The sequence below is a fragment of the Dermacentor albipictus genome, chromosome 5 (assembly GCF_038994185.2).
Source record: "Dermacentor albipictus isolate Rhodes 1998 colony chromosome 5, USDA_Dalb.pri_finalv2, whole genome shotgun sequence".
In the NCBI taxonomy this organism is placed as follows: Eukaryota; Metazoa; Arthropoda; class Arachnida; order Ixodida; family Ixodidae; genus Dermacentor; species Dermacentor albipictus.
Window position 1 is genome coordinate 79516976 of NC_091825.1, and position 25089 is coordinate 79542064.

Genomic DNA, 25089 nt, shown 5'->3' on the forward strand with positions numbered 1-25089 from the left:
TCCTCAGGAGTACGTTTGAGGCGTGGCGTATACCCAATTTGAAGTCGGATAAAAACTGCTGCGTGCGCGAACTAGGCTGCGACGGAGAGCAACGACGTCACTACTGGAGCAGCCAATCACGCGCCTCTCTTTCTCTTTATTTTTTCGGGCATGCGCATGAAGTTGCGCATGCGCGAAAGGAGTTTCCGGCGTACAGGCGACAGATGGACGAATCGGTTAACCATATAAGAGCTTCGCTGTAGAAAGCAAGCGCATTCCGGGAACATAGCTTGAAGCCCGTTTGCATCGGCGCAATGAACCACTGCGTATCGCATCCGCGGGTGCAGGCCACCGTCTCTTCATCGTGGTCACAGAGTCGACGTGCCGTACAGCCAATTTCGAACGCCTTTTCGTACCTTTTGAATAATAAAGCACGTTCTAGAGAATCATTCTTGAGGCATATTAACTTGGAAGTCCCTAATTATCGCCGATTGTTCCGTCACGTCACTAAAGAAAGCCGCTGGTCGCTAAAGAGAAACATTTGTCGCTAAACATTTGTCGCCAAAATGTCACTATATCTAGTGACAATATTTCTAAACAGACATGACCGTGTGTAGCAAAAATCAGTCGTTAGGAGGTGCTCTCACTATTTTCCCTTTGTGAAACGCAAGTAGAACAAACGAACAACAGTTTTTCGAGATCTGTACAACGTCTCCCTCACGTTCGAAGCAGAACTGCCGTGACATCACTGGTGAACTACTGGTTAGGCGGGAGTTGCCGAGTGGGCTCTGCATTCTTCCGTTATTTATACAGAACTCATTTTTTTATACGTAGAAAGCGTTGTCCTTTAGTTTTCCTGCACTTTCGGCGCACTGTAGTGCGATAACCCCGAGCGAAAAATGCGCAGCTTTCAAATAGCTCAGCATATGTGACCGGTATAAGTCACGCTACTATACCGGGTGTTCCTGCGAAGACATTAGGCAATTATGAAAAGTAGCTTGTGGCGGATACCACAATTCAAGTCCTTGTGCTGGCCCCCTCGAAGAAGCGGACATTACAAAAATTCAGTAATGAAGTTTTTAACTAATTGCCTTACGGTGCACATTGCAATGTACAAATAGTAACCGGTGAGACAGCAAGGCATATCTACTTAAATATGATTCTGTGAATGACACCATTTTCGAGATATGCGTCATCAAACTAGCGGTAAGAATGCACTGTCGTTTCGTTTACATTTAACAATAAAACGTCCCTTCATGCATTGAAGCACAAAAGCAACTGCCGCCATTGTATTTCTTGGCAAAGTTCGGGCATTAATTTCTTGAAACTGGACTGATCCAGCGAATTCGTTCCAAGTGGATCCGCCTTGCGAACTCCCCGACCAAAATTTGTAAATTGCAATACGTGCCGTAAGATAATTATTTAGGATAACTATTTAAAAATCCAAGAAGTTTTGCTAATTAGTTTTGCATGTCAATTTTTTATCCACATAATGCCCGTCTATCAGAGCAATCCAGCTCAGGGAATAGAATTCTGCTAACTGCAAAAAGAGGGGAGAGGGAGAGTCCTAGCAATGCCTGGTGGAGCTGACAAAGCTAAGCTGTATAGAGCCCAGCTTTTCCGAGCCTTGTATGATAATGCTTTAGTGAGGATTCACAATGATTTTTGTATTCTAAAATGTCCGTCATGAGTTGTACGCGCGAAATCAACCTAGACCTTCACGCTCTGAACCGCGACTTCACACAAGAGCACTTCCAGCCACTACAATAAAAATAAAGACGCTTATTTGCCGTTTATGACTTGACTGCGCATACGCGATAGTCCTCATGCCGAGAGATAGGCACTGTATAACTCGGTACTGAGATTCTGGCCACAAAAAGACACACGAGATCTCTTCCTATTCTGCGTAGTGTATCAGTTTCCTCTTATACACACTGTTCTTTTGACTTGTTTCGTGACGGCGAGATTGTGTCTAGATTCATTGCGACAACACGTATACCTCTACAGACGCCCTATGTATATATTTGCATATCAGGCGCACCAGTCAAGACTCTTTATCGATTGAAAATGGTGCAACAGATATTTAAAAAGAAAGCAAATTTTTCGGCAAGGTATTATATCGCTTTGGATAAGGAAGGGTACTATAACCACTAAAGAATTTTGTATGAACTAGAATTTCCCGACTATTATCCTAATTGATTACTATAGGGCGCGACAAATTCGGCATTGGAGGTCGTCAGCTCTCAATCAATTTCCATTGATTAGAAATCCGAGGTCCGCGCTATTCCCCCCGAAAGGTGCGGCGCAACACTTCGGTGTTCCGCACGGCTTTGCAACGCAGGGAGTTAAAGAAGAACGACGACGAACTTCACAGAAGTTGTTTCTGACGGCTATATCGAAACTTGTGCTAACCTCGGGTTACCCGTATTAAACGCAAATGTCTACAGCACTTAATGACCTATATTTGGCCTTCCGAATGTGTTCCCTGTATAGTCAAATAATATGATTGATAAGTTTTACGTGCTTGGCTGCAGTTATTTTGTTGTTTACTTCAGACACTCCAGAGGCCCGAAGACGCTAAATAGTGGTAAAAAAAAATGTCACATACGGGGGCACGAAAAGTTAACAGAAAGCATGGAACATGCACGGCAGTCTTGAAGTTGTTCCAGCCTGGGATGGGAACGATAGGGGTTCCAGTCGGCGCGTGTCGTATAGGGACGTAGAGTGGCTGAACAGGTTCGCGTGGTAGGCCGCTACTTCCAATTTTGCGTGTACGGTTTAATTTACGCGAGACATGTGAACCTTGAGTGAAAGAACATAGTTTCTCTTTCAAAACGTGGGTGTAATGGTAGATTCTGGTGAATCGTTTCTGAGGAAGCCCGCAAGGTGGCGGAAGTTTAATGAAAGGCGAACAATGTCCACCACCGTATATATATCTACATTTATATCTATGTATATATCTATAGAGTGGATGTCACCCACCTTGTATTTCCTTTTCAATGGTATATTTGGTGAAGAAGAGAGAAGGTGAAAACTTTTACGGTTCGATGAAACGTCAGGTAAATTCGAAGATTTAGCCACATCCGCGCACATTTTCTGATCTCCTTGAGCACAAATGTGATCAGGTGTCGCACCAAATATAAAGACAAATAAATTACATCTTCATCACGGCTCTACGTTTTCATAACTACATGAATTCTTCGCTGAAACTGTCCGAAAATACGGATGGCTTCAAGTAAGTGGGCCTTGGTGCATATTTTCTTTTTTTCACCTTTCTTTTTAATCTTTAATATGCGAGCTAGAGAGACACGATTCGAGGACATCTTTTCACACGTTATTGCAATGCGCAGGAAGCATCGGTAACGTCCTCAGCCTCTACATAAGCAATGTTCGTAAAATCTCCCTGCGTTACGTGAATCATCTATAAAAGGAATTCCCGTTTAATTTCGCGCGCAATTGCAGCGCGGTGTGTGCCGATTAGATTCACGGCTGGAGCAAGTGTTTTTGATCTCAGCGGAAGCACGGTTATAGAGAAACATATGTCGGCAGAACAAGTAAGCGTACACTCATCCACACACACCTTACCTCCCTCTCTCTTTCTTTATACATACATACATACATACATACATACATACATACATACATACATACATACATACATACATACATACATACATACATACATACATACATACATACATACATACATACATACATACATACATACATACATACATACATACATACATACATACATACATACATACAAAGCCTCATTCACGTGCACTCGCACTTATCGGCACTCATTCGCGCCACTCGCAACTCGCTCATATATTCACGACTGTGAAACGAAGCTACAAGTGATTTAACTCACGAGTGAGGCGCGCCAACCTACATGCAGAGAAACGCGCTAGTATATATCCGCTGCGACGCCCTTCGAAGGCACACGAAATCCCAACTCACCCATCACGACGAGCACTCGCGGCCGCCCGCCATTCGCGGTGTTCCCAAGTGTACACGAGTGCTCGAAAGGACGCGATCGGAGCCCGGAGTCGAGTCGCCGTGGCTGCTGACTTACTTTCGTCGGTGCTAGAAAACGCCGAGGGCTTGGCGCGAACAGAAGTGCGGAGATAGAAAGGGGATGGGGGGGGGGGAGGTTTGGCCGTGCGGGTGGCCGCCCGTGATGCGAGCGGCGTGCTTACATTTTTATTCGCCTCCGTGAGCCTTCAAAGGCGGAGCGCCGCGAAACTCAATGCACGCCGGTAGCAGCTGCTGGGTCGTGACCGCGGGAGCCGGCCGCTGGCTGTGGCGGTCTGCGCATACACAGCCCAGCGCGGAGGCAGACCGCTCGAAAAGATACGCGTGGTCCTGCTTGGAGCGTGTAGTACGGTATCTCGCGCGTACAAGCGTTCGGGGCACTGTTTTCTTAAGCGGAGATGCGCGGGCATACAGAAGACCCAGGGACCGAATTCAACAAAGCTCTCATGTTATTAAGTGCCGTTTCCCATTGGAGGGGCCGGCTTCGCTAATATATGTCCGCCATCACGGCTGTCTGACGTCCACTCTTACGTACAGTTCTAGTGTAAGTTCTTTTCTTTTTTTTTTTTCGTGTGCAGGGCACAAGCTCTGCATACACCAAGCCTTTCTTACGCCAGACTGATCCGTAAGGATAGGCGCCGCCCAACGGTGACAGCAAACGTATCATCACTGAAGGCGTTCGCCCAACGGTAAACAATTATTAGGAACGATACGTTTTGTGAATTCAGGCCGGGGCACCTCTATTTAAATGACGTCCCTTCTGCTTTCCTTTACTACATCTTTTTTGCGGTTTTTCTTCTTTCTGTCCCCCTTTTCTTGGACACCGATACCTGCACCTTTTCGCAGTGTTCACAAAGTCACTGCACCTAGTCATAATGGCTATATTCTCGCAATGATCGCCATCATCATGTCGTCGTGCTCAAGGAAAAGCGACAAGATTGAATGAGAAAGAAAAAAAAAAGTACCTGCGCGTGCGCGTTGGGATCTCGTCTTCCCAAGCTTGGCAAAGCTTCACGAAAATGCGTTCTGCCAGGACATCGACAAAAGGCGCGTGCTAAGAGCGGCCAGTTTTGACGAAACTGTGGTTGCGATGCGCGCCACGCTGTATATGCATCATCATGCAAATGTCTCGTTAGTTTTATTTCACGTGTATTTTTTTTTCTTTCTTCACGGACGGAGGAAAGGCAACAGGGAGCCACGGTTCGATCCTTTGTGTTTCCGCCATGTTGAATATTGCCCACGTTGTGGATTTTCGTTCGTGTTTTCATGTCTTCAATATACAGTGTGTTTTCAGCATGTGGATCTCCTGCACGTAGAAAATGAACGACTGCTTCGTTGTGTGGTTTCGGTGTTCGTGCTTGCTGTGTGAGCCCCGAAGCGAGAAAGAAATGAAGACATAAGCGATGCCAAAGGCAAGAAGACAAATACAGGAGACGAAAGAGCAAGAAGACAAAACCCGTGCTTCGTCAAAGCAGAGTGCCATAGATTTTTGAAAGTGACAGTTCTTCGGCGTTAATATGTGGTACTGTGCGGCGTGCTAGATATTAGAGAGTTTTAGCGGCGCGTTTATAGGGCGCTCTGTGAGGACGCTACTGCGCGTGTGCACAAAGTTCTTCACGCTGAGCGCTGGCGAGCCAATTGAGCGTCACAATGCGACAGTGAATCCATCCGCTTTCCTTCCTGTTGTTCTGCAGCCGAGAGGACTGCGCGTTCCTTCGCGTCTCTGGGAGACGCGCTTATCAAGAAATCCAAATCGCCACGCTTCCCCACAGCGCTTGAGCGCGTGAACTGGGAGAACAGAGCGGACCGTAAAAACGGCGCTCAGCGAAACACTGTTCTACACCGCTTCGCAGCGCCGGGTACAGCTAAATCTTTCTTCGTCAAACATTCCTCCCGGTTGAAAAAGACACGGCGCGGTAGCTGCACAAATTCTACGCCGGGTTCCTGGTCGTTTCTCGCGTTGCACATCATTTATGTTAGAGCTCCGTCTGCATTATGTCGTTGCAAATGAGTCATTGCTCTTCCCTATACCGTAACTGCAAGAAACGTGCTGCCGCGCCCATCTTGACACAAGCCCTGGTGCGCAGGCCTTGTGGAAAAGTTACGCCACACGTGATTGCGTGCTCCGAACGGCGAGGAAACGCGAGAGATGTTTGCGTGAAATTTGATGCCGCTACAGCCCGGGCATTGTTTTGCTGTTCTCACCGTCTCCTGCATTCCCCGGGCCCGCTGTTCGGTTTCCTGTTTCTGTTAGCGGGGTAGGAGAGGGGGAGGGCGAGGGAGGGAGCGCTTGCTTACCCCCCCCCCCCCCCCCCCCTATAGAAGAATGGCGGTGTTGGAGAAATATTTATAGGCCAGGATTTCAATGAGCAGCTGCCAGGACAGTGCAATCCGTACGGGGAAAGCGAAATTGAGGCTTTTTTCGTACACAACGAGAACAATAACGTTCCGCGCTCTGCCAGTGAAACAATGGAGGACGCTGGCAGTTGAGACCAGAACACTGTGACAATGAGTATCTCGTGAAGCGCCTATTTCGCAAAGCTAAATCGGTGCTGTCCCAGACCAAGGGCAGCTTCCTTCGAGTAACAAACCCAAATCTCGGGTGCGATGATTTTGCAGATTGGATGCGCCGGAAGCAATTTCAAAGCCGGAAACACGTCATAGCCACCATGTTTTTAACTTCACCCACTAGGGATATTTTTTTTTCTTACACTGGCTGCACGAATGTAGATAATGTAGGAAGTCGCCATTCTTTTTGCTTGGTGTAGAAAAGTATAGCTCCGCCCACCTACACAAAGTCATTTCTTCATAGCAGGAGTGTGGCATAAAAATTACACATTATACACCGCGGTTTCGATGAGTCTAAGCAGCAGACGACATACAAGTAGGCTAGCGTTGAAAACGCGTGGCGCCATTTTGTCTGATGCTGTCGGCAGTGATACAGCGACGATAGGGAATATTCGCTGGACGGACGGTAGCGAAGTGCTGGCGTGACCATGTGTCACAGAGGAAGGTGAGCTAATCTTCCAAGAAGATAAAATCGTCTTACTCACGGATGATGCGGGCTGTCTCAGACTCCTCGCTGTACTATACTGGTGTCACACGTACACTTCTCATTGCGATCGGGGCCGATCCAGATCGAGCTTGATCCGGATCGGGTGTTGCTACACGGTCATATGCGATTGGGATCCGAGAATTGCGCTCAGCCCCTTAACCGCGATCGCAGACTGACGTCCGCGCCCCCTAGCGCAGGATTCTGAAAACGCTAAAAACAAGAAGTGAAGCCAGCTCAATAAAAAACGTGTAAACATCTTTTGCCAGCCATAATAAGCTGTAAAACTGAACTATTGTCCAAACTTAACCGTATTTTGCAAATCTGAATTTGTAGCTAATAGATTATGCAGTTCTGAGAGTTTCTGACGATCAGCAGACGATAATAACTCGATCCGGATCGTTGTACCGTGTAGCAGCGACCATTGTTGATCGCTATCGAGAAATCCGATCCGGATCAGCCCTGATCGCGATCAGAAGTGCACGTGTGACACTGGTATTATACGCATTGAGAAGCTGTCTTTGTGCACTGCGCATTCGCGATGCATTTAGCTGCGGTTTGTCTAAATTTGCTGATGAAAGGAAACTCGTATACTGCCATTTAGTTTGAGGCAAGGGCATATACGCAACCAGTAAGTGCGGAGTCAGGCGAAGTGCGGAGTCAGGCGCTTTTCGTCTGCTGATGTAGAAGACGACACGCTGTCTGCTCTGAGTGGCTATGAAGCCCAGCAAGCCAAGTGGAGCTCACGACGTCATAGCCTCTGCCCGGCACTACACTCGTGCACGAAGTGTAGGTGAATAAAATAGCCCTAATGAATGCAAATTAAGACCCCGAGCAGCGGGATGCCAGTAAATAGTATGGGAAAACAGAGAAAACCTAGAGGCTCGAAGTCAAGGGCCGAGTTGAAGGTAAGACGCTGGCAAAACCCGCGCGTTGGTACACTTCGGTTGCAGCGGAAAAAAAAAGAAAGCGTTATTTTACCGAGAGATCAAGCCAGTGCATGAGGTTGCAGGTACGCACGGTCGTTCCACGCAAGAAAGCACGAAGACAAACAGCAATTGCTCCGTGATTCGCAGTGGTGGCTGAATGAACTGAGCCTTCTGTTAGTCACAGTGACGAGAATGCGACGACGTCGACTGCTATACATGGAAAAGCATTTCACAATAAGAGAACACAACTTTTCACACCTTCAACGTGTGCAAACACTACGTGGTTGGTCAGAAGACAACGAGCAAACTCTGTACTGGCTCAATACAAAAGTTTGTGGGAGATACTTACGTCCGACGCGCGCTAGCAGCGTTCCGCACGCTTCTCCCACACTTGCCTCCAGTTCTTCTGTTTAAGACGCCTACTCCTACTTTCGCCACCATCTACACTCTAGTTGGGCATTTGCCCCACTCACGCGAGCCCATGCTGTAGGGGACGGCACCTCTTTTACGAATTATTTACCCGAGATTAACAATGGAGGACACAAGTTCCCAGAGCGAGTACGGAGGATGTGTGAGGGTCTCTGAATACGGTGGCCGACAGAAAATGATATAATTTTTTTTTAGGAAGCGCAATTTAGTATGGCTCTATCATCCAAAAGATCCTTTTGTTGATGTTACATCTGTCGCTTGCCTGCCTTTTTCCCAATTTCTTTCCATATACGCAAGCTGTGATCTAGTCTCACGTTTAAGATCTGGAAACAACGGCACAATGTGGTGACAAGCAATAAGGCGATGACATTAAATACCATGGCGCAGGATATCTGCGCGATTGATTCGATATATGTGCCAGGAGGAATTCGCATTGTCACATATAGGTTAAACAAAGGGCGTATATACCTTTACTTTGTTTTCGCAGCAGCTCCGTTGCAAGTATACATGGAGGTCAAGTTCCGACGGCAATTTCACGCGGAACCAAATTCTGTAACTCGAAAGCACTCGCGAGACACATGCCCAGAAGTGTGCCCAAACTGCAGTGGCCTCGACGCACGCTCTGCGAGACAAGTACGCACCCTATAGTCTGTCAGCCAAACCGATCCAGTTCGGATGACGTTGCAAAACGAAGCACGTTTTCGGTCACGTGATACGTCGTCTCCTATATGTGTATCCGGCCTGAGACATGCAGATGCCTGTGAAAAAGAACACCGGCCGCGAGCGCACGGCGTTACTGCACGTTCAACACCTACATAACGTGCTTCGCCCAGCGCTTACGACCTAGCTCGGCATACGGCCAGTGATTCCGAGTGTTCTCGGGGAATTGCCTTTTTTTTTTACACTATACGTCGCCGGCCTCAAGAAGGTGTCCCGAAATAGTCGACTCCGCTGGGAGGAGTGGGACTGCCCAAGGTTATCGATAGCCGAAAGAGTCATTCATGCCCAAAGAGCAAGTAAAATTGCGTTTCGGAGCAGTTTGGAGCAGACAAAATTGCCTTTTGGAGCAGCTTGGAGGAGGCCAATCTGAATTTCGGTAGAATAACGGATTAACGAATATGGCCAGCTCACTTTTAAACCCCGACGAAACCGAATAAACCGACACCAGCGCTGTACTGCAACTCTCTTAAGCAACGTCCTAAGCGGAATTTTGAAGCAGATAACTCCTATACTGACACCGTCTAGTATGCGAGAATTTTGGTAATAGTGCATGTAGGTTTTTAATTTGGGGTAGCAATCACACACTCTCTCTCTCTCGCACACGCGCACACACACACACACACACACACACACACACACACACACACACACACACACACACACACACACACACACACACACACACACGCACACACACACACACACACACACACGCACACACACGCACACACGCACACACACGCACACGCGCACACGCGCACACACACGCACACACACACACACACACACACACATCCACACAAACACACACACACACAAAACATGCATTCTCCGATAGCAAGTACGAAATTTCCAAAAGTAGCATCAAACATTTTTTATAAATACATTTTTCTTTCATGTCTCTCCAGTGTTGAAGTGCCTGGAAATGTGCTTCACCAACAGACCATACGGAGAAGCGAGAGTTATGAATGACGGTGGTTTAGTATTGCGATAGCAATTGTATGGACACTCCAGGCGCATTTCTGCCGTCGTCGCCGTAGTGTTCTGTGAAAAATTCGAAGGGAGATAACGTCGCCGTCGCGCGCCGTATGCTGTATCAACGCCCTCTAGGAATCTTAAGGCATTCTGGCTGTACCCTCCTCCCTTGAGCTACGTCACGCAAAAGAGGCCCACATAGAAGTTCCTTGTAGCGCGCGACGAAGTTACGAGCGGTACACCTGTGCTGAAAATGAGACGCGGAAGACCGAGTGGGCGACGACGGTGATAACAATTCGATTAGTTCCGGGAACCCTACCGCTCCTTGGATAGTTTCGGGGTTAGAAAACTCCTGCCATGCTGCGACATGCTTTCCGAGGGCACTTTTTTTTTTCTGAACGTGAACCGTGCATGTAGTCTCTGCGCTTGTGCTGCGATTGCGGTTGTGTGTACGGCAAGCCTTCATTGCCGCGGAATCTGGATTACGTTCATGCCAGGATATGCCTAATAAGTGCAGCGTGCCCAATTGCTGTAGCAATTACAAATCGGGTCCGAAAAATCATGCGTTCATGTTTCCGCATGATCAATGACAGAATATTGAGTGTCAGAGCTAAGGCAAAGAAGAGAAAAGCTGGAATTCTGCGGAATAAGGAAGCTGTTTCTTTGTAAATAGTTGCACGAAAGTTTTGTATATCCATTGTTAAACACATTTGAGGTGTTGTAAATATATGGACGGCGGTGCTGTATGTAATAATGACTCGAAAGCTAAATTATTCGTTTAGAGCCTAATCTGGACTGGAATAAATACATGTATCCCGAATGTGAAGAACGGCACACCAGTGAAGTTGTCATCAGATATGTGTTATGGTGCAGTGCTAACATTTTGTCGAAGATCTTTTGTGGTCGCATGAATGGCAACTCTTTGACGCCGACGATAAATCAAGGCAGAGAAACTACTCTGAAGAAGAGGGCAGCACTGTGACTTTTCAATATAAGCCATGCTTCCTGTCATCATTTACCCGAAATTCGTTCTCAATCGTTAGGTTTAACCATCTTATTTTTTATGGATGGGCTTTTTAATAATTCTGCGCGTAAATAGTTTTGCACAAATAAGATAATCTTGGAACACCCTCTGTTCTCTGCGGGCCATCTGCTCAACTACGCCTAAAACAATAACTGCGCTCTGGTTAACGTTGCCCATAAGGGCGCGATCCCTTCTTTCAACCCGTATCCCCGAGCACGCTGCCGGCCTCTTCTCCGTTACGTCACTCGCTGAGCGCTCAGGCCTTCTCTAGTCAAGGTGGCGTTGGCTGTAGGCGCGAGTGAAACTTGTGAGGGTCACCCGACGATCGTGGCTCAATCTCGCGCATGCAAGGGAGAAAAGCTGGGAGGAAGCGCGCCGTCTTCCGTCGCGCGCGAACCACCGGGGGAGAGAAGGAGGGGGGGACGTTCTACTTCGGCGGCTGCTGCGTACGGCGCAGCCGAGCGGGCGCACTGTCTTGAAAAGAAATCTGCGAAGTGGACACCGGTAGCTTCGTATGCGCTGTGGTTTTTACGCTTAGTTCGCGTTGAGGCAAGATGCAGCAGGAAGGTAAATTCGCTGTCTGCTGCTTCTGCCGCGCTTCTTCCAGCGTTTTGACAGGAGTGCGCGCAGAGATCGAGTGAAACATGTTCACGTCTGCTTGTGCGCGCGTGACACCATGCTTGTTATTTGGTAAGCGAAGGTTTAAAAGTTTATACGGCCGATATGACTACTATCCCTACTTCCTACAGCTGTCACCTAATTTGCTATCGCAATCGATGCTTCGCCTTCCGGACGAAAGTGCGACTTCTTTTTGAAAGCCATTTCAACATAAAGAACCAGGGTGATTCCAAAGCACCTAATGCTCAACTTTCTGGCATAGTCTAAAACTGTTCCAATCAGTTTATTCGAAATCCGCCATTAGCCCTTCGCGATAGGTCAAAATGGCTCAGAGCTCGTCCATACGGGGATAGAAACAGGTTGGGACCGCGACGCCCGCCCGCTGAACCACCCACTGCAGCGCGCGCATCCCTAACATCGAGTTCGCTAGCAAGCGCCATCAGTCCAGTTTTCCTTGTTTTGCGCCTCATCTAGGGAGCATCGCACCGCACAACCCGCTCAACCGCATTCACTCGAAATACAGCCGCCCTGGCCGTTCCGACAGCAGCGACGGGAGCGGCCGCGCCACAAGCCACTTCCGGATAGCCCAGCGTTACGTAAGCGCGAAAATTACGGCAAACTGTGCGGGAGGCGCCGTCGCGCGGGGTGTGTGAACGGCTGCACTTTCGTTCGGAGAACGAATCCGCTCGCTGTTCGCGGCTAATTTCTGTGGAATTTCTGCGCTCGGCGCATTTTGGTGCGGGAATTTGCGTTTGCATTTCAAAGTGGCGCACTTGGCGCCGGAGTCCCACCCGTGTTGCGGGAACGGTTTCGGTTAGTTACGAAAACCTGCTCGAAAGCTCCACAAATTTTGGTAATTTGGACGCTGAGTGTATGGCTAAGAACTATTTCAATTCAGGTTTATTTCCACATTTGTCAGATGTTTGGAGCGCGGACAAAAACAGTCAGAAAAGGCTCGACTGGGTCCGTGCCCCACAGCGTGGCGTGCAGTGGTATCAATTCCATGCAGGTACAGGTGAAAAATCAATACGTAGGAAATGCAAAGGAAATATAGAAAACTACAAAACAATACAAACAAGGGGCCAATATGGGCATAAAGGAAATGCACAAAATGTGCAAAACACATTGCGAGAAATTCGCTGGATCAGAAACGCAAGGAATAGACATACGCGGTCAGCATTTCAACAAAATATAAAACAATGTATAGAGGTTTGCATATATGCTTCGTAGCTTATTCAAGGAGCTCAATTCTAATCTGCGTCATTTTTGGTTAGCTCACTCAACAAGGTCCGTAATCTGTGCGCCAGCATTTGGGTACCACAGGTCTTGCGGTGTCTGCCAACTTTCCATGCTTCGGGATTGCGTGTGTGGAATGAAGGGGATTTTTTTTTTTGAACTTCGCCAGTGATTTCAGAAGGTAAATTTTTCTTATTTGTTTCCAACTTGTAATCTTGAAGTAGTTTGAAATTGGACATACACCTTACGTTAACAATCTTAAGCTCATTGAACATGTCTTCTGTGTGACTTAGGTGATGAGCCTTAAAAACTGGACGTATTGCACGCTTCTGAAGTGAAAGTAGTTTCTTCATATTTTCTTGCTTTGTCGTTCCCCAAACTATAGTGTGCAACATAGTTTAGCGTGGAAGAGAGGATTGTACAAGATATTATGAACCGAAATAGCAATTAGCAATTAACCGAAAAACTAAGTTGGACGCATAAGACCAATTACTTTGGAGAGTTTTTTATACAGGTCAATAATGTGATCCTCCCAGGACACAATATTTGAGAAAATTACGTCCAAGCGTTTTAAAACATCACAAAACTTCTATTTCGAAGCCGTTATCAATAGACGGAGGAGTTAACAAAATTTGTTTCGTGGGTGAAACAAAACGGCTTTTAGTATTACTAATGTTTAGTTCTAATTCGTGGTTTGTAGCCCACAGGTGAATGTGATGAAGTCTTTCATTTGCGCGACAAGATAGACAAGCGATATACGAGCCGGCAAAAAAGAGGCTAGAATCGTTATCGTGTACTATACGCTTAACCGTCTCTCTTTCTTTTCCCCTTAGGTTGCCATGCGCGGCCTAACGTCATAATGGAGTTCAACACAAACATGCAGTCCCGTTTCATAGAAATCCTGCAACAGTGACTTATAAAATGTGTCGTCCATAATCCATCTTTCATAATCTTCAACTTAATCACTGTTAACTTTAAGACCACTTTCGCGAATTGTCTTTGTTCCAGGACGCGTCCAAAATAGATGGCGGGCACCGCTTAATCGTATGGCATTTTTTTTTAAGCGAAGCTTCATTTGCTTCTTCCCTGCACTTTTCGGGTTTCTGCCTGCTGTCTTGCATGGTGGGTCACGGAGGTTCAGAGCTCGATGCGACACTCTCTCTTGTCTCTGTCCGCAAACGGAGTGGTAAACTGGAGGACGAAACGTCGCGCTAATCGCAGCGGGCCCGATCCGTAGCATTGCCGTAAAATTCGTCAACTAACTGAAAATCGTGGAGGCACACAGGCATGGACCCAAAGTAGGAATTTATTTGAAGACGCTTCTGGTAATAAGCTTCATACGTAAATGTTTTGGAATCGTGGTTGAAGGCACTACCGGGGGGGGGGGGGGAGGTGTTAATGTGCCCGGAGCTCGGGGGGCGCGGGGCAAAGCGAAAACGCTGAATTGGAATGGATTATGCCTTCAGGGAACAAACTTACAGGCGGCCTGATCTCCGCACCCATCGGGCTTCGAGTTGCATTTCCCTATTCTCGGCTATATGCCTAATATATACAAATGACGAAGAAAGTGAGCTTTTCCGCTACGCCACAGTTTTAGAGACATTCCTCTCGTACTACACCTCACTCGTTTTTCTGCGGTGATCCGTGTGTTAAAGACAATTTAATAAATAATAGAGTGGAATAGTTTCCGGACACCCTTGAAACTTGGCCAGCTTCTGGAAGCACAAGGACCTGCCGAAACGTTGCTGCTGTCTGCTGTCAATTGCAATGCTCGTAAAAGATCGCGATACTTAATAACCATTTTCGCGTAATTGTATTTTCTTGCACATTCCGTACGAAACGCCGTCCATAACAACCTTAATTCCCTTCCCATGCGCAACGCGTATGGCGGACGTGACTGCTGTACTATTGTAGCCAGAGTTTGGAACATTATAAACCCGGATACGAAAATATCGCAGAATATTCATTCTTTATTAAAACATTACTACATGAGCTTAGTTATCATCACGATATCACTGAAGATTTTTTCTCTGTGTGTCTCGTTGTCTGAGAAAGCTTATTCTCTGCTGCATTCGATTATTGTACTTGTTTATTCTATTTTCAGGATTTGTATTATTGTACGACGTTGTTTATATTGTTACGGCGTAACCAAGAGTAGCGCCAGTCAGAAGAAGACGATTTAACGTGTAGAGGTGGAATCGGCCGTGACAGCCATCTTGTTTATGCATCGTTGTCTCTCTTGGAAATATTGTAAATACATCTTTATGTGTGACTTCTGCAGCGTAACAACATTTATGTCCTTGTTGCCATTGTGCCTATAATGACTTGCCTGGTTCTCATCACTAATTACTAATCAGACCCTCTATCAGCCTCTCTCTGCCCATGTTTGCCAAATGAGTTTGTACTTCCTGTATGATCTATTGAAAGGCAAATAAAGAAAGACGAGGAAAAATGACAGAAAGAATGCGTATAATGTAAGGGACCTGCTAATTCTATAATTCTAAGGATTAAGCCACCCCCCTCCAAGTAAAGACAACATAAATAAAAGGAAACGTTCTAAAATGACTGCACTACAGCATAGTCACGGAAAAGACGCGCAGTTATGAAACAAATAAAGCTATAGCGCATGTCTCCGTCGAAGATTCATGGACACTGAGAACGAATGGCAAGCAACTGGCGTAACGGGGCTTTCATTTCGTCCAAATAAATTGCATACTCTGCGCGCATATATATATATATATATATATATATATATATATATATATATATATATATATATATATATATATATATATATATATATACACAACTACGGAGCCCTCAGGAAGACAAGAGCGTGAAGCGACGTCCGTTAGTACATTTGAACGCGCATATTCTCGATGGCAAACATAGCGGGTGGTTATCGTATGCTCTGATCGCCGAGCAAGGATCGAAGTCTTCGGTGCGTACAAGGCTACATTTGGTGACGCAGTTTCACGCGCAATATTTGCTGCTATACACTCGCCCGAAAAACTTTGTACACGAAGTGTCGCCGCTGATATAGCGAAACCGCACCATACGAAAGTGAGTCAGCCTGATAACGTTAAGAGCCGAGAGACTACGTTGATTGCCGCACCGAAGTTTATATCATGGGCACAACGCCTTGATGCGTATTAGATCACCACTCCCATTGAAATAAGGCGACCAAATATGTGAAATGCAAGTGCTGCACTCGTAGTAAAAATGACGTTCCACGACGGGCCCTACGATTCCGGTTCACCGTCCTCAAATCAATTCCCACTCGGAACGTGGTGCAGCCTCCTCTCAATACAGGAACGTGCAGTGCATCCAAGAATCGAAGGCAAAAAATAAAGAAGACACATGAAAAGTTCACCATGCGTACACAACCGAGACGCTGTACTTACTGGCCTGCGGCGCCGGTTCCTGCCGTCCCTCAGCCGTGGGCAGCGCGATGTCCCTCGCCATTGCTTCGGCGTCTTGCGCGCACGCGCGCTCTTGTGCTGCGCGTGCTGCGTGCCGGTAGGACAACGTTCGGTAGAGTCGATCAAGTCAATCGGCGCGGCAAGATCCTCGCCCCGGCGTAACACGTCACCGACGGGATCGACGATCCGAGACGGAACACACAAGACCGCACAACCACAACGCGAGGCGAATCGTCACCGCGAAGACAGCGCAGCTCGTATCACGGAGCGCTGCACGAAGCCGAACCAAGCGGCGGCCGCAGTCGGGGCGGAGATCCGAACGTGCTCGCACGAACCGCAGCGTACGAGAAGAATCGGACACTGGTTCGCGCGCGGAAGACGTGCGGTGCTGGAGCAGATGCCGGCGTCGTCGGCGGTGCACCGATCACAGTGAATGCGGAGGAGGCGATCCGATGTCCGGCGTCGAACGAAAAACAACAAAAGAACCAAACTGTCAGCCGAGGGCGTTCCAACAGGCGCAATGCTTCGAAGCGAGTCGGTGCCGAGCGCCGCTGCTTCGCAATGCAACGCGTACTACGCTGCTGCAAACGCGAGCCAGCCGACGAACCAGCAGCAGGCGAAGCACGTGCTCGTCTCGTCCGGTCAACGTGTGTGTGTGTGCGGTGTAAACCCGGCTCTGTCCGATTCGGCGAGAGCGGGCCACTCTACGCACGCACGGCTTCGTCAGCTTAGCCAGGCTACGCTCCTTCGCGAGGGCGGACGCGTGGGGAAGGGCAGCCGATGGCTGGCGGGCGTAAACGTCGCCTACGCGGAGGCACGTCGCCGACCGCCGCATCAACAGACGCTCGGGCAGCAACGGATCGGCGATACGGAGAGAGCGAGGGGAGAGGGGCGACGCCATTAACCGGTGAAAGGAGATAGCGAGCCGGGCAGCTGTAGCGAAGTTCGATGCGGAAGACGACGGTTCGCTTTGCGCTCCAACCCCTTGCGTACTTACACACGGGTTCCCCTCGGATTACTCCGTCCCAAAACGACAGTCTTATGGCCGTTGATAAGAGCCCAGAATGACGGTTTGATGGACTGCAAGGATGTTCTTCGCGAACCGGCAGGCTAAAAGCGGGCACGAGATGCTTTAGATCTCGCTTTCGATTTGTTTGAATAAGCGAAAGACCAGGTTAGTAAGTGCAGGTAAACGTCTCTTGGGTCAAAGGCCGAGAGAGCAGGTGACGTGTGGTGAAGGAAAAGGTCCAAGCATCGTTGAAAATAGTAATGAACGCGGGAAACAGCGCACACGTGAGGTGTCATGAGTCTATGACTGCTTATTGTAGGACACTACACGAGAAATCGAAAAGGATGAGCAGCTACAATGCCGTGCACGTTTGATGGAAACGCCTAATAGTGTTAACGCGCCCACAGTAAGCTAAAGATTGAGAAACTTTAGCTACGTGCGAGATGACCATATGTATAGTATTTCAGCCTAAGTTTGGCAGTATAGTGTACTTATTGGCAAGAACATGCTGTGCCAATCTGCACGCTTTTTGTGTGCTCGGTTCGTCGTGAAAACTCTTAATTCTGATGATGTTACGATGCGTCCTGGAATTTGAAAGTCACCATTGCTGACTCAGCACGAAATGTTGCGTGTAGTACGTTTGCCGTCCCGATCGGTGAAAAGCACGGTGGGTCACGTGTGGCGAACATTCTAGATCAGCACGTCACCTAAGCACGCTTCAAGTGATCGACAACGGGCAGCGGAGGGAAAATAAGGAAATACGCGAAACGTGTTGCTGAAGGCATTGAAGGGATATCCATTCGACACGTCGTATCAGTCACTTATTTCCCGCGAAGAAAAGTCAAAGTTAGGGAATGAATACTAAGGAGCTGTCTATCTCTATTGGACTGCTCTTGTTAGCTGAATATACGAGTAATCTAGCAGGCGTTAAGAAACTATATCGGCGGCCGAAGAATACAACCGATTTCGAAGGGAGGGACACAGATAACGCAAAACACGCTGCACGTTTGCGTCTAGCTCTCTATGCCCGGCTGTCCATCATTTGGTGGAATTGCCGGCGGCGCCATCTGAGATGCAACGGGAAACCATTAGGAGGCGCCTGTCCATTTGCATAACGCCCATCGGTTGGCGCCGTCAGTCGCTGTGCGCGGATCATTTCGTCAACCGGTTGTTGTGGGGAGATCAGTGCTCATTACAGATAATCAAAAGGTATGTAATTACGCGGGTCAGAAGGCGGCTGCGACGGCGAGTGGCGATGCTTTTTGCAAAGCGACCTCAACACCAGAGGCCTTGCTCCTGACCTAACCTTGCATCGCTACGGAGCGTCGAGCCGTAATCGCAACGCAGAAAGCGCCGCGGTGTTACGGGGCAATGACTTCGGTTTTCTCGCAGAAAAAAAAAATGGAGCTAGGGAACAGTTAGCATGCGTAGTGTCGGAGCGAAGTACCCCATCGGGTCAAAGAAACCAGGGAATTCAGAAGCTAACTGAACGCTTCCATTACGTTCTTTAAACGCGCACAGGTACATGCATATATCCTCGCCCTCGCACAAATTATCGCCCTCAAGCTCTTACTGCTTTTCCACAGCACTAAACTGCAAGCAAACAGATCAACGCCCGCGCCATTTATCTATACGAACGCAACTGAAAGTGATACCGTGAGTACTTGTTTGCGTTGCTCGCCGGATACGCTTTTATTGCGATAGCAATTATACAGACTAACCAGACGCGACGCAATTTTGCCGTCGGCGTCGCCGTGATGTTCCGTATAAAGAATAACACCGTCGCCGAACCCGCCGTGGTTGCTCAGTGGCTATGGTGTTAGGCTGCTGAGCACGAGGTCGCGGGATCGAATCCCGGCCACGGCGGCCGCATTTCGGTGGGGGCGAAATGCGAAAACACCCGTGTACTTAGATTTAGGTGCACGTTAAAAAATCCCAGGTGGTCGAAATTTCCGGAGTCCCCCACACAGCGTGCCTCATAATCAGAAAGTGGTTTTGGCACGTAAAACCCCATAATTCAACACCGTCGCCGCAAGCTGTCTGTGCGAGTGAAAGCACGCGACGGCAGTCGACCATCGCGGCTCAATATCGCGGGCGCGAAAAGGACGAATGCGAAGAGGAAGCGCGCCGTCTTCTCTAGCGCGCGAAGCACCCAACGTTGCGAGGCGCCGGGGGGAGGGGAGGGAGAGGGACGGGCTTCTCTACGGATGCAACTTCGTACGTGGCGGCTGCGCGCGGTCACGCGGCCGCAGCTTGAGAGTGATCTGCGTTGGGGGCGGAGTCTAGGTACGTCAGCGGCTCGTAGCTTAGACAGCATAAGCGATAGACAACACGAATGTCCCTTCGCTCGCTGCTGCTGCCGCATTTCCTCACGCCAGCGTTTTGACAGCGAGTGTCCGCAATCGTCGAGTGTCATGTGTTCATGTTGCTGTGCGCCCTGACACCACGCTTAATAATTGAGTTAGCAAGCGAATGTTTACAAGTGGATACAGCGAATAAAAGTACTCTCCTTGCTTCGTATAGATGTCTGCTAATTTTGCTATCGCCATCGAATCTTCGTCTTTTGGGAGAAACTGCGTCTCTTTATATTTTGTTGTAAATTTTTCAATGTCAAAATGTTTTGCTCTTGCCTTACTTTATTTTTTCGACGTGTCTGTACTGTAAATAAGATTGCACAGTAATAGGGTGGTTGTGTGGGCTAGTTTGGCTATATTAGTACTTGATTTTACAGGGCACCACTTATCCCTGGTACCGCTTGCGTACACCAGAGTGCATACCTGATGAGCGAAAAGGAGGAGGAGGTCCGAGGGGTTGAATTTTTCGTTCGTGATAATCGCAAGAGGTAACAGGCAGTGAAGCCAGACAATGCACAGGGGGAATTAATTGTTATGTTTGGTTAAAATGCATAAGTGACAACGTAATAGGAAATGAAAGTGGACGAAAATATTTCTTGCCGCAGGCTAGGCGCAAACCCACATACTCCGCATCACGCACACGCACACGCGCACACACGCGCGCGCGCGCGCACACACACACACACACACACACACACACACACACACACACACACACACACACACACACACACACACACACACACACACACACACACACACACACACACACACACACACACACACACACACACACACACACACACACACACACGCACGCACACACACACACACACACACACACACACACACACACACACACACACACAAGTAAAACTTACTCAAGAAGATTTGCTCAAAGTTGCTGCGCGACCACTGGATTTGAATTTTATATTTCTTGCCATAGGCATATAAATGTACATATTCCTGTGCATAGAATCGTGTCTTTTATAAATAAATAAGGCTGCGCAAATAGTGGTTTTTGAGACTGAATCGAATAGCCCCAGAAGCGAATCCAATGTCAAATACTTTACGAATAGGTTTCGAATGATGAATAGTTGTTATCACATATAATATTAAACGATGTTCACATCCAAGAGTGCTTAAGGCTAGAAAGTTTCCGCCATTACATAGTACGTTATGAAGAGTTGTTTACGAAAAGCACAAATGGAACATAAGGTGTAACAAATAGTTTCTTCGCATGCACAGGTCTTTTCAGATTGTGCGAATGATGGCTGTACAGCCTGTAAAGCACGGTTACCTAAGTGACGTATAGCATGCCTCACTACGCAAGTTATCATGTTTTATGTCTATACTTTGAACGCGGGAGCGAAAGTTTACCGCACTTTTGATCCAATGCTATGCGCATTTGGGCGCAGTTGACTTTCTAAAATATTCGAGAAGTATTTGAATTCGCATTAACGAATAGTGACTATTTGATGCGAAAACAGCATCGAATAGACACTATTCTATTCGTTATTCGAAAGTGTCCAACATTCACACAATTTAGCGCTTGTCCATGTCCGTCCTTTGGTCCCTGCCTTTTTTTTTCCTTTGCGCTTCAAGTTTACTACGAATGCATAGAGCTCGCCGCATAATACAGTACGAGCAGGACTTCTGTATAAGGCTTGTGATTGTTTTTACGCCTCAGGAGAAGATTCGTCATCGAGAACGTCAGCCATGATACAAAAGAATTGAATAGTGGCTGTTATCGGACGAAATAGAAGCAGCGCCGATTGTTGTGAAACTGTAGTGGCGAGCACTGGTATGGAAGATAGTGAAGGACGTATAATGGACAAGCTGTCAGCTACAAACACAGTGCCGGTGGACAGATTTTTTTTACCCCGTGAGAAGTCATTGATCTTTGGCACTCATCGATAATAAAGGCATACATCTAGAACTGCGCGTCGTTCGACCCTCGGCATCACCGCACAATACTGCAGCAGGAGAGAGAGCGCGTCCTGCTGCCTTTATTGCGTAAATGTAATTCATTTGCATCGAAAACATTCGCGCCCTTTGCACACACACGCCGACGACAGTGAATGACGGATTTAGTGCTTCGCTGCATTGTCTCGTACCGTATTGTTTTCCACTGCTTTGTGTAACAATGCAATCACGTATACGCAGCCCCGGTCGACAGAAATGAAGCCAACAGTGGCAAGGTGTGCTGCAGAAGCTAAGGTATACGTCGCACACGCATCGTGGAACTGGCGCCCATTGAAAGCTTTGAAGATTGAAAGCCGTAAAGTTCGTCTCTATAATGCCATGGGCGCGAACTGTGACGGGAACCACTGCCCAAATTGTGAACATTACCTCACAGCACTCGCAAATGAACCTAAAGTGGCTTAGAGTACAGCTAAGCGTTTGTTATGAAACTTTAAATGAAAAGAGGAGGGATAATGAATTGTTTCTACATAGTATAATATATAGTAAACATGTGGGATGCGCCCGCCCGCGTCATGCAAGCTTGTTATATATGTAGTTACCCAGTAAAGTGCAGTTGCCTCCGTCCGCTCGTATTCTAACTTGCGCTAAAACGCTTATGCGCGTTCCTCGACTCCTGCCATTACTTTTGATTCGCTAGTTTCCAGAAATATCGTCGGCTAGTGCGTGTTTTCTACTATTGAAACAATGAAGGCTTGGGCCTATTGGTATACTGCATTCTTGTATACCTGTACCCGAAAACACACAGACAGTGGAAAGAAGGACACAGCTCAACAGGCGAAACTTCCTGTGCCTTTATCGGCAGAAAACAAGTTTGGTCTTGCGAAGTGTCAACGAACGCTAGCTCTTTACAGCAACAATGGGCATGTGCGCCAAGATAGGTGATGTGTAGGTAGTTATCTGGTGATCGGCAGCATGTGTTTCACTGATGCCCTTAGCCTGAGCCAGAAATTACTAGTATTAAATCCTAGTATTCCTAAATCCTAAGTTACTAGTATAAAATTAAATAGTATTAAGTCAGCGGGGGTTCCATGCTACAACCGCATGTAACGAAACCATGTTGCTCGAGGGCGCGGGTCCAAATTTCAGCCGCGGAGGCCGAATTTCGATGGGCGCGGAATGCAAAAACGCCCGTGTAGCATTCACTGAGTGCACGTTAAAGAACCACAGGTGGGCGAAATTAATCAGAAGTGCCCCATTATGGGGTGCTTGATAATCATATCACGGTTTTGGCGCGTAAAAAGCCTAGAATTAAAAAAAAAGAACAAGTTCAAGTGCAACTTTATTTGGCGGCTGATTAGTAGTATTATTATTGCAGTCGGAGGTCCCAAAGTTCAGAACTGTCGGAGGGACATCCTTGCTCAATGTGTGTTAATAAATAAGAAAAAATACTAAATAAAAAACCTAAATTTAGCATGCAAAACGCACGTTATACAAAAACTAGAAATAACAGGCAACAGACACAAAAATAGAGCACGGAATTTATTGTAGGTAAGTTAAAACGCGCGCCACGATTAATAAATAAATAATGCAGCGCAGTAAGAAAAGGATCCCTGGTCTTGTTTTGTCGCCTCTCCGCTGTTGACGGCACTGGCCCGTTTTCACAACGTACAAAGGCTACGGTCCTGTGAGGCTGATGCACTTTTAAATCATGCCAATATCGCAAAATGACAGCACAGTGTCAAATTACATTTCGGCCACGGTGCCTGTTGTCTACAATTCATTATCGACTTTTTTTATCCGAACCACCCCACGACATGTCAGGCGAAACATTGTCGCTCGTGTATATGAAAGCTGCGGTAGACTACGCTAAACCGTTACCATGTTGTGAGAATTCTTGTTGTGAAAGTTTTTGCCGCATATGTTAGCACCAGTAAAATGCACTGATTGTACACATTTCTTTTCAGTGATAATGGTAAGCTTGCAGTCATGATCTGACAATGACTACCGTACGCACTCCAACGCATTCTTTATTCTTCTGGGAGTTTCCTTCTCATGATCAGAGTCCCTGTAATTGACCTAGGTAAACGTACTCATTCACAGACTCTAGAGACTGACTGGCGATCCTGAACTCTTGTTCCCATGCCAGGCTATTGAACACTGTCTTCTGCATATTAATCAACCCCACTCTTACACTCTCTCTGTTAAGGTCCTCAATCATTTGTTGCAATTCGTCCCCAGTGTTGCTGAGCAGGACAATGCCATCCGCAAACCGAAGGTTGTTGAGACATTCGCCATTGATCCTCACTTCTAAGCCATTCCAGTTTAATAGGTAAACACTTCTTCCAAGCATACAGTGATTGGCATAGGAAAGATCGTGTCTCCTTGTCTGACGCCTTTCTTTATAGGTATCTTCCTACTTTTCTAGGTGATAATTAAGGTAGCTATGAATTTTTCAAGATATATACATAAGCGTCCTGTACACTTTGGTTACGTAATGCCTCTATAGCTGCTGGTGTCTCGACTGATTCAAATGCCTTTCCATAATTCTACGAAAGCCATATAGAGGGGCGGATTGTACTCTGCGGATTTCTCGATTACCTGATGGATGACATGGATGCGATCCATTGCAGAGTATCCCTTCGTGAAGTCAGCCTGTTCCCTTGGTTGACTGAAGCTCAGTGTTGCCCTTATTCTATTGGAAATAATCTTGGTGAATATTTTCTATAACATTGGAAGTAAGCTAATGATCTTACAATTTTTCATTTCTGTAACGTCTCCCTCTCTGTGGATTAGCATAATGTTGGCATTCTTCCAGTTCTCTGGAACCCTAGAAGACAATAGACAGTTCGTATAAAGGGCACCCAGTTTTTCAAGCATTACGTCTCCTCCATTTTTGATTAAATCGAGTGTTATTCCATCTTCTCCTGCCGCTTTTACCCGTTTCATGCCTTGCAAAGCCCTTCTAACTTCATCGCTAGTTATAGAAGGAGCTTCTGTAACCTGTTCATTACTACTTCGAATAGAGGTATCGTGGCCGCTCTGGGTACTGTACAGGCCAGCATAGAATTCTTGCGCTGCTTTTACTACATATTCGAGATTGCTTATATTACCCTGCTTATATTTCAGTGCATATATCTTGGCTTATCTTAGGACAAATTTTCTTCTCGCTGATTTCATGCTGTGTACATTTCTGTCTGCTTCCTCAGTATTTCTCACGTTATAATTTGGAATATCCCTTATTTTCTCCTTGTTGATCAGTTTTAACTGTTCCGCGAATTCTATCTGATCTGGTGAGGTTAAATTGCATTCTTTGTCGTTTCTTTATTAGGCCCTTTGTTAGTTGGGAGAGCTTACCTACTGGTTGCCTTGGTGCGTCAC

At 47.1% G+C, this 25089-nt stretch overlaps 1 protein-coding gene and 1 long non-coding RNA gene across 10 annotated transcripts in view; one reads left to right on the plus strand and one right to left on the minus strand.

The window, feature by feature from the left end:
- LOC135910807 (prestin-like) overlaps nt 1-25089 on the minus strand; it is a 271569-nt gene that overhangs the window by 130569 nt on the left and 115911 nt on the right. Inside the window, exon 1 of one of the 9 annotated variants that reach the window (XM_065442917.2) lies at nt 16405-16604. The exons of 4 other annotated variants lie outside the window; for them this stretch is intronic. In XM_065442917.2, the coding sequence (XP_065298989.1) occupies nt 16405-16465 (61 nt within the window). In that variant the 5' untranslated portion in view covers nt 16466-16604. Of the gene's footprint in view, nt 1-3942; nt 3962-7066; nt 7222-8895; nt 8917-16404; nt 16605-25089 lie in introns of those variants that run through there. 4 more of the 9 variants (XM_070538477.1, XM_065442922.2, XM_065442925.2 and 1 more) reach the window with 4 other exon arrangements.
- The window catches only part of LOC135910810 (uncharacterized), a 38614-nt gene continuing 17751 nt past the window's right edge, over nt 4227-25089 (plus strand). Inside the window, exons 1-2 of the long non-coding RNA XR_010567139.2 lie at nt 4227-4561; nt 15105-15250. This is a non-coding gene — a long non-coding RNA (uncharacterized lncRNA). The remainder of the gene's footprint in view (nt 4562-15104; nt 15251-25089) is intronic.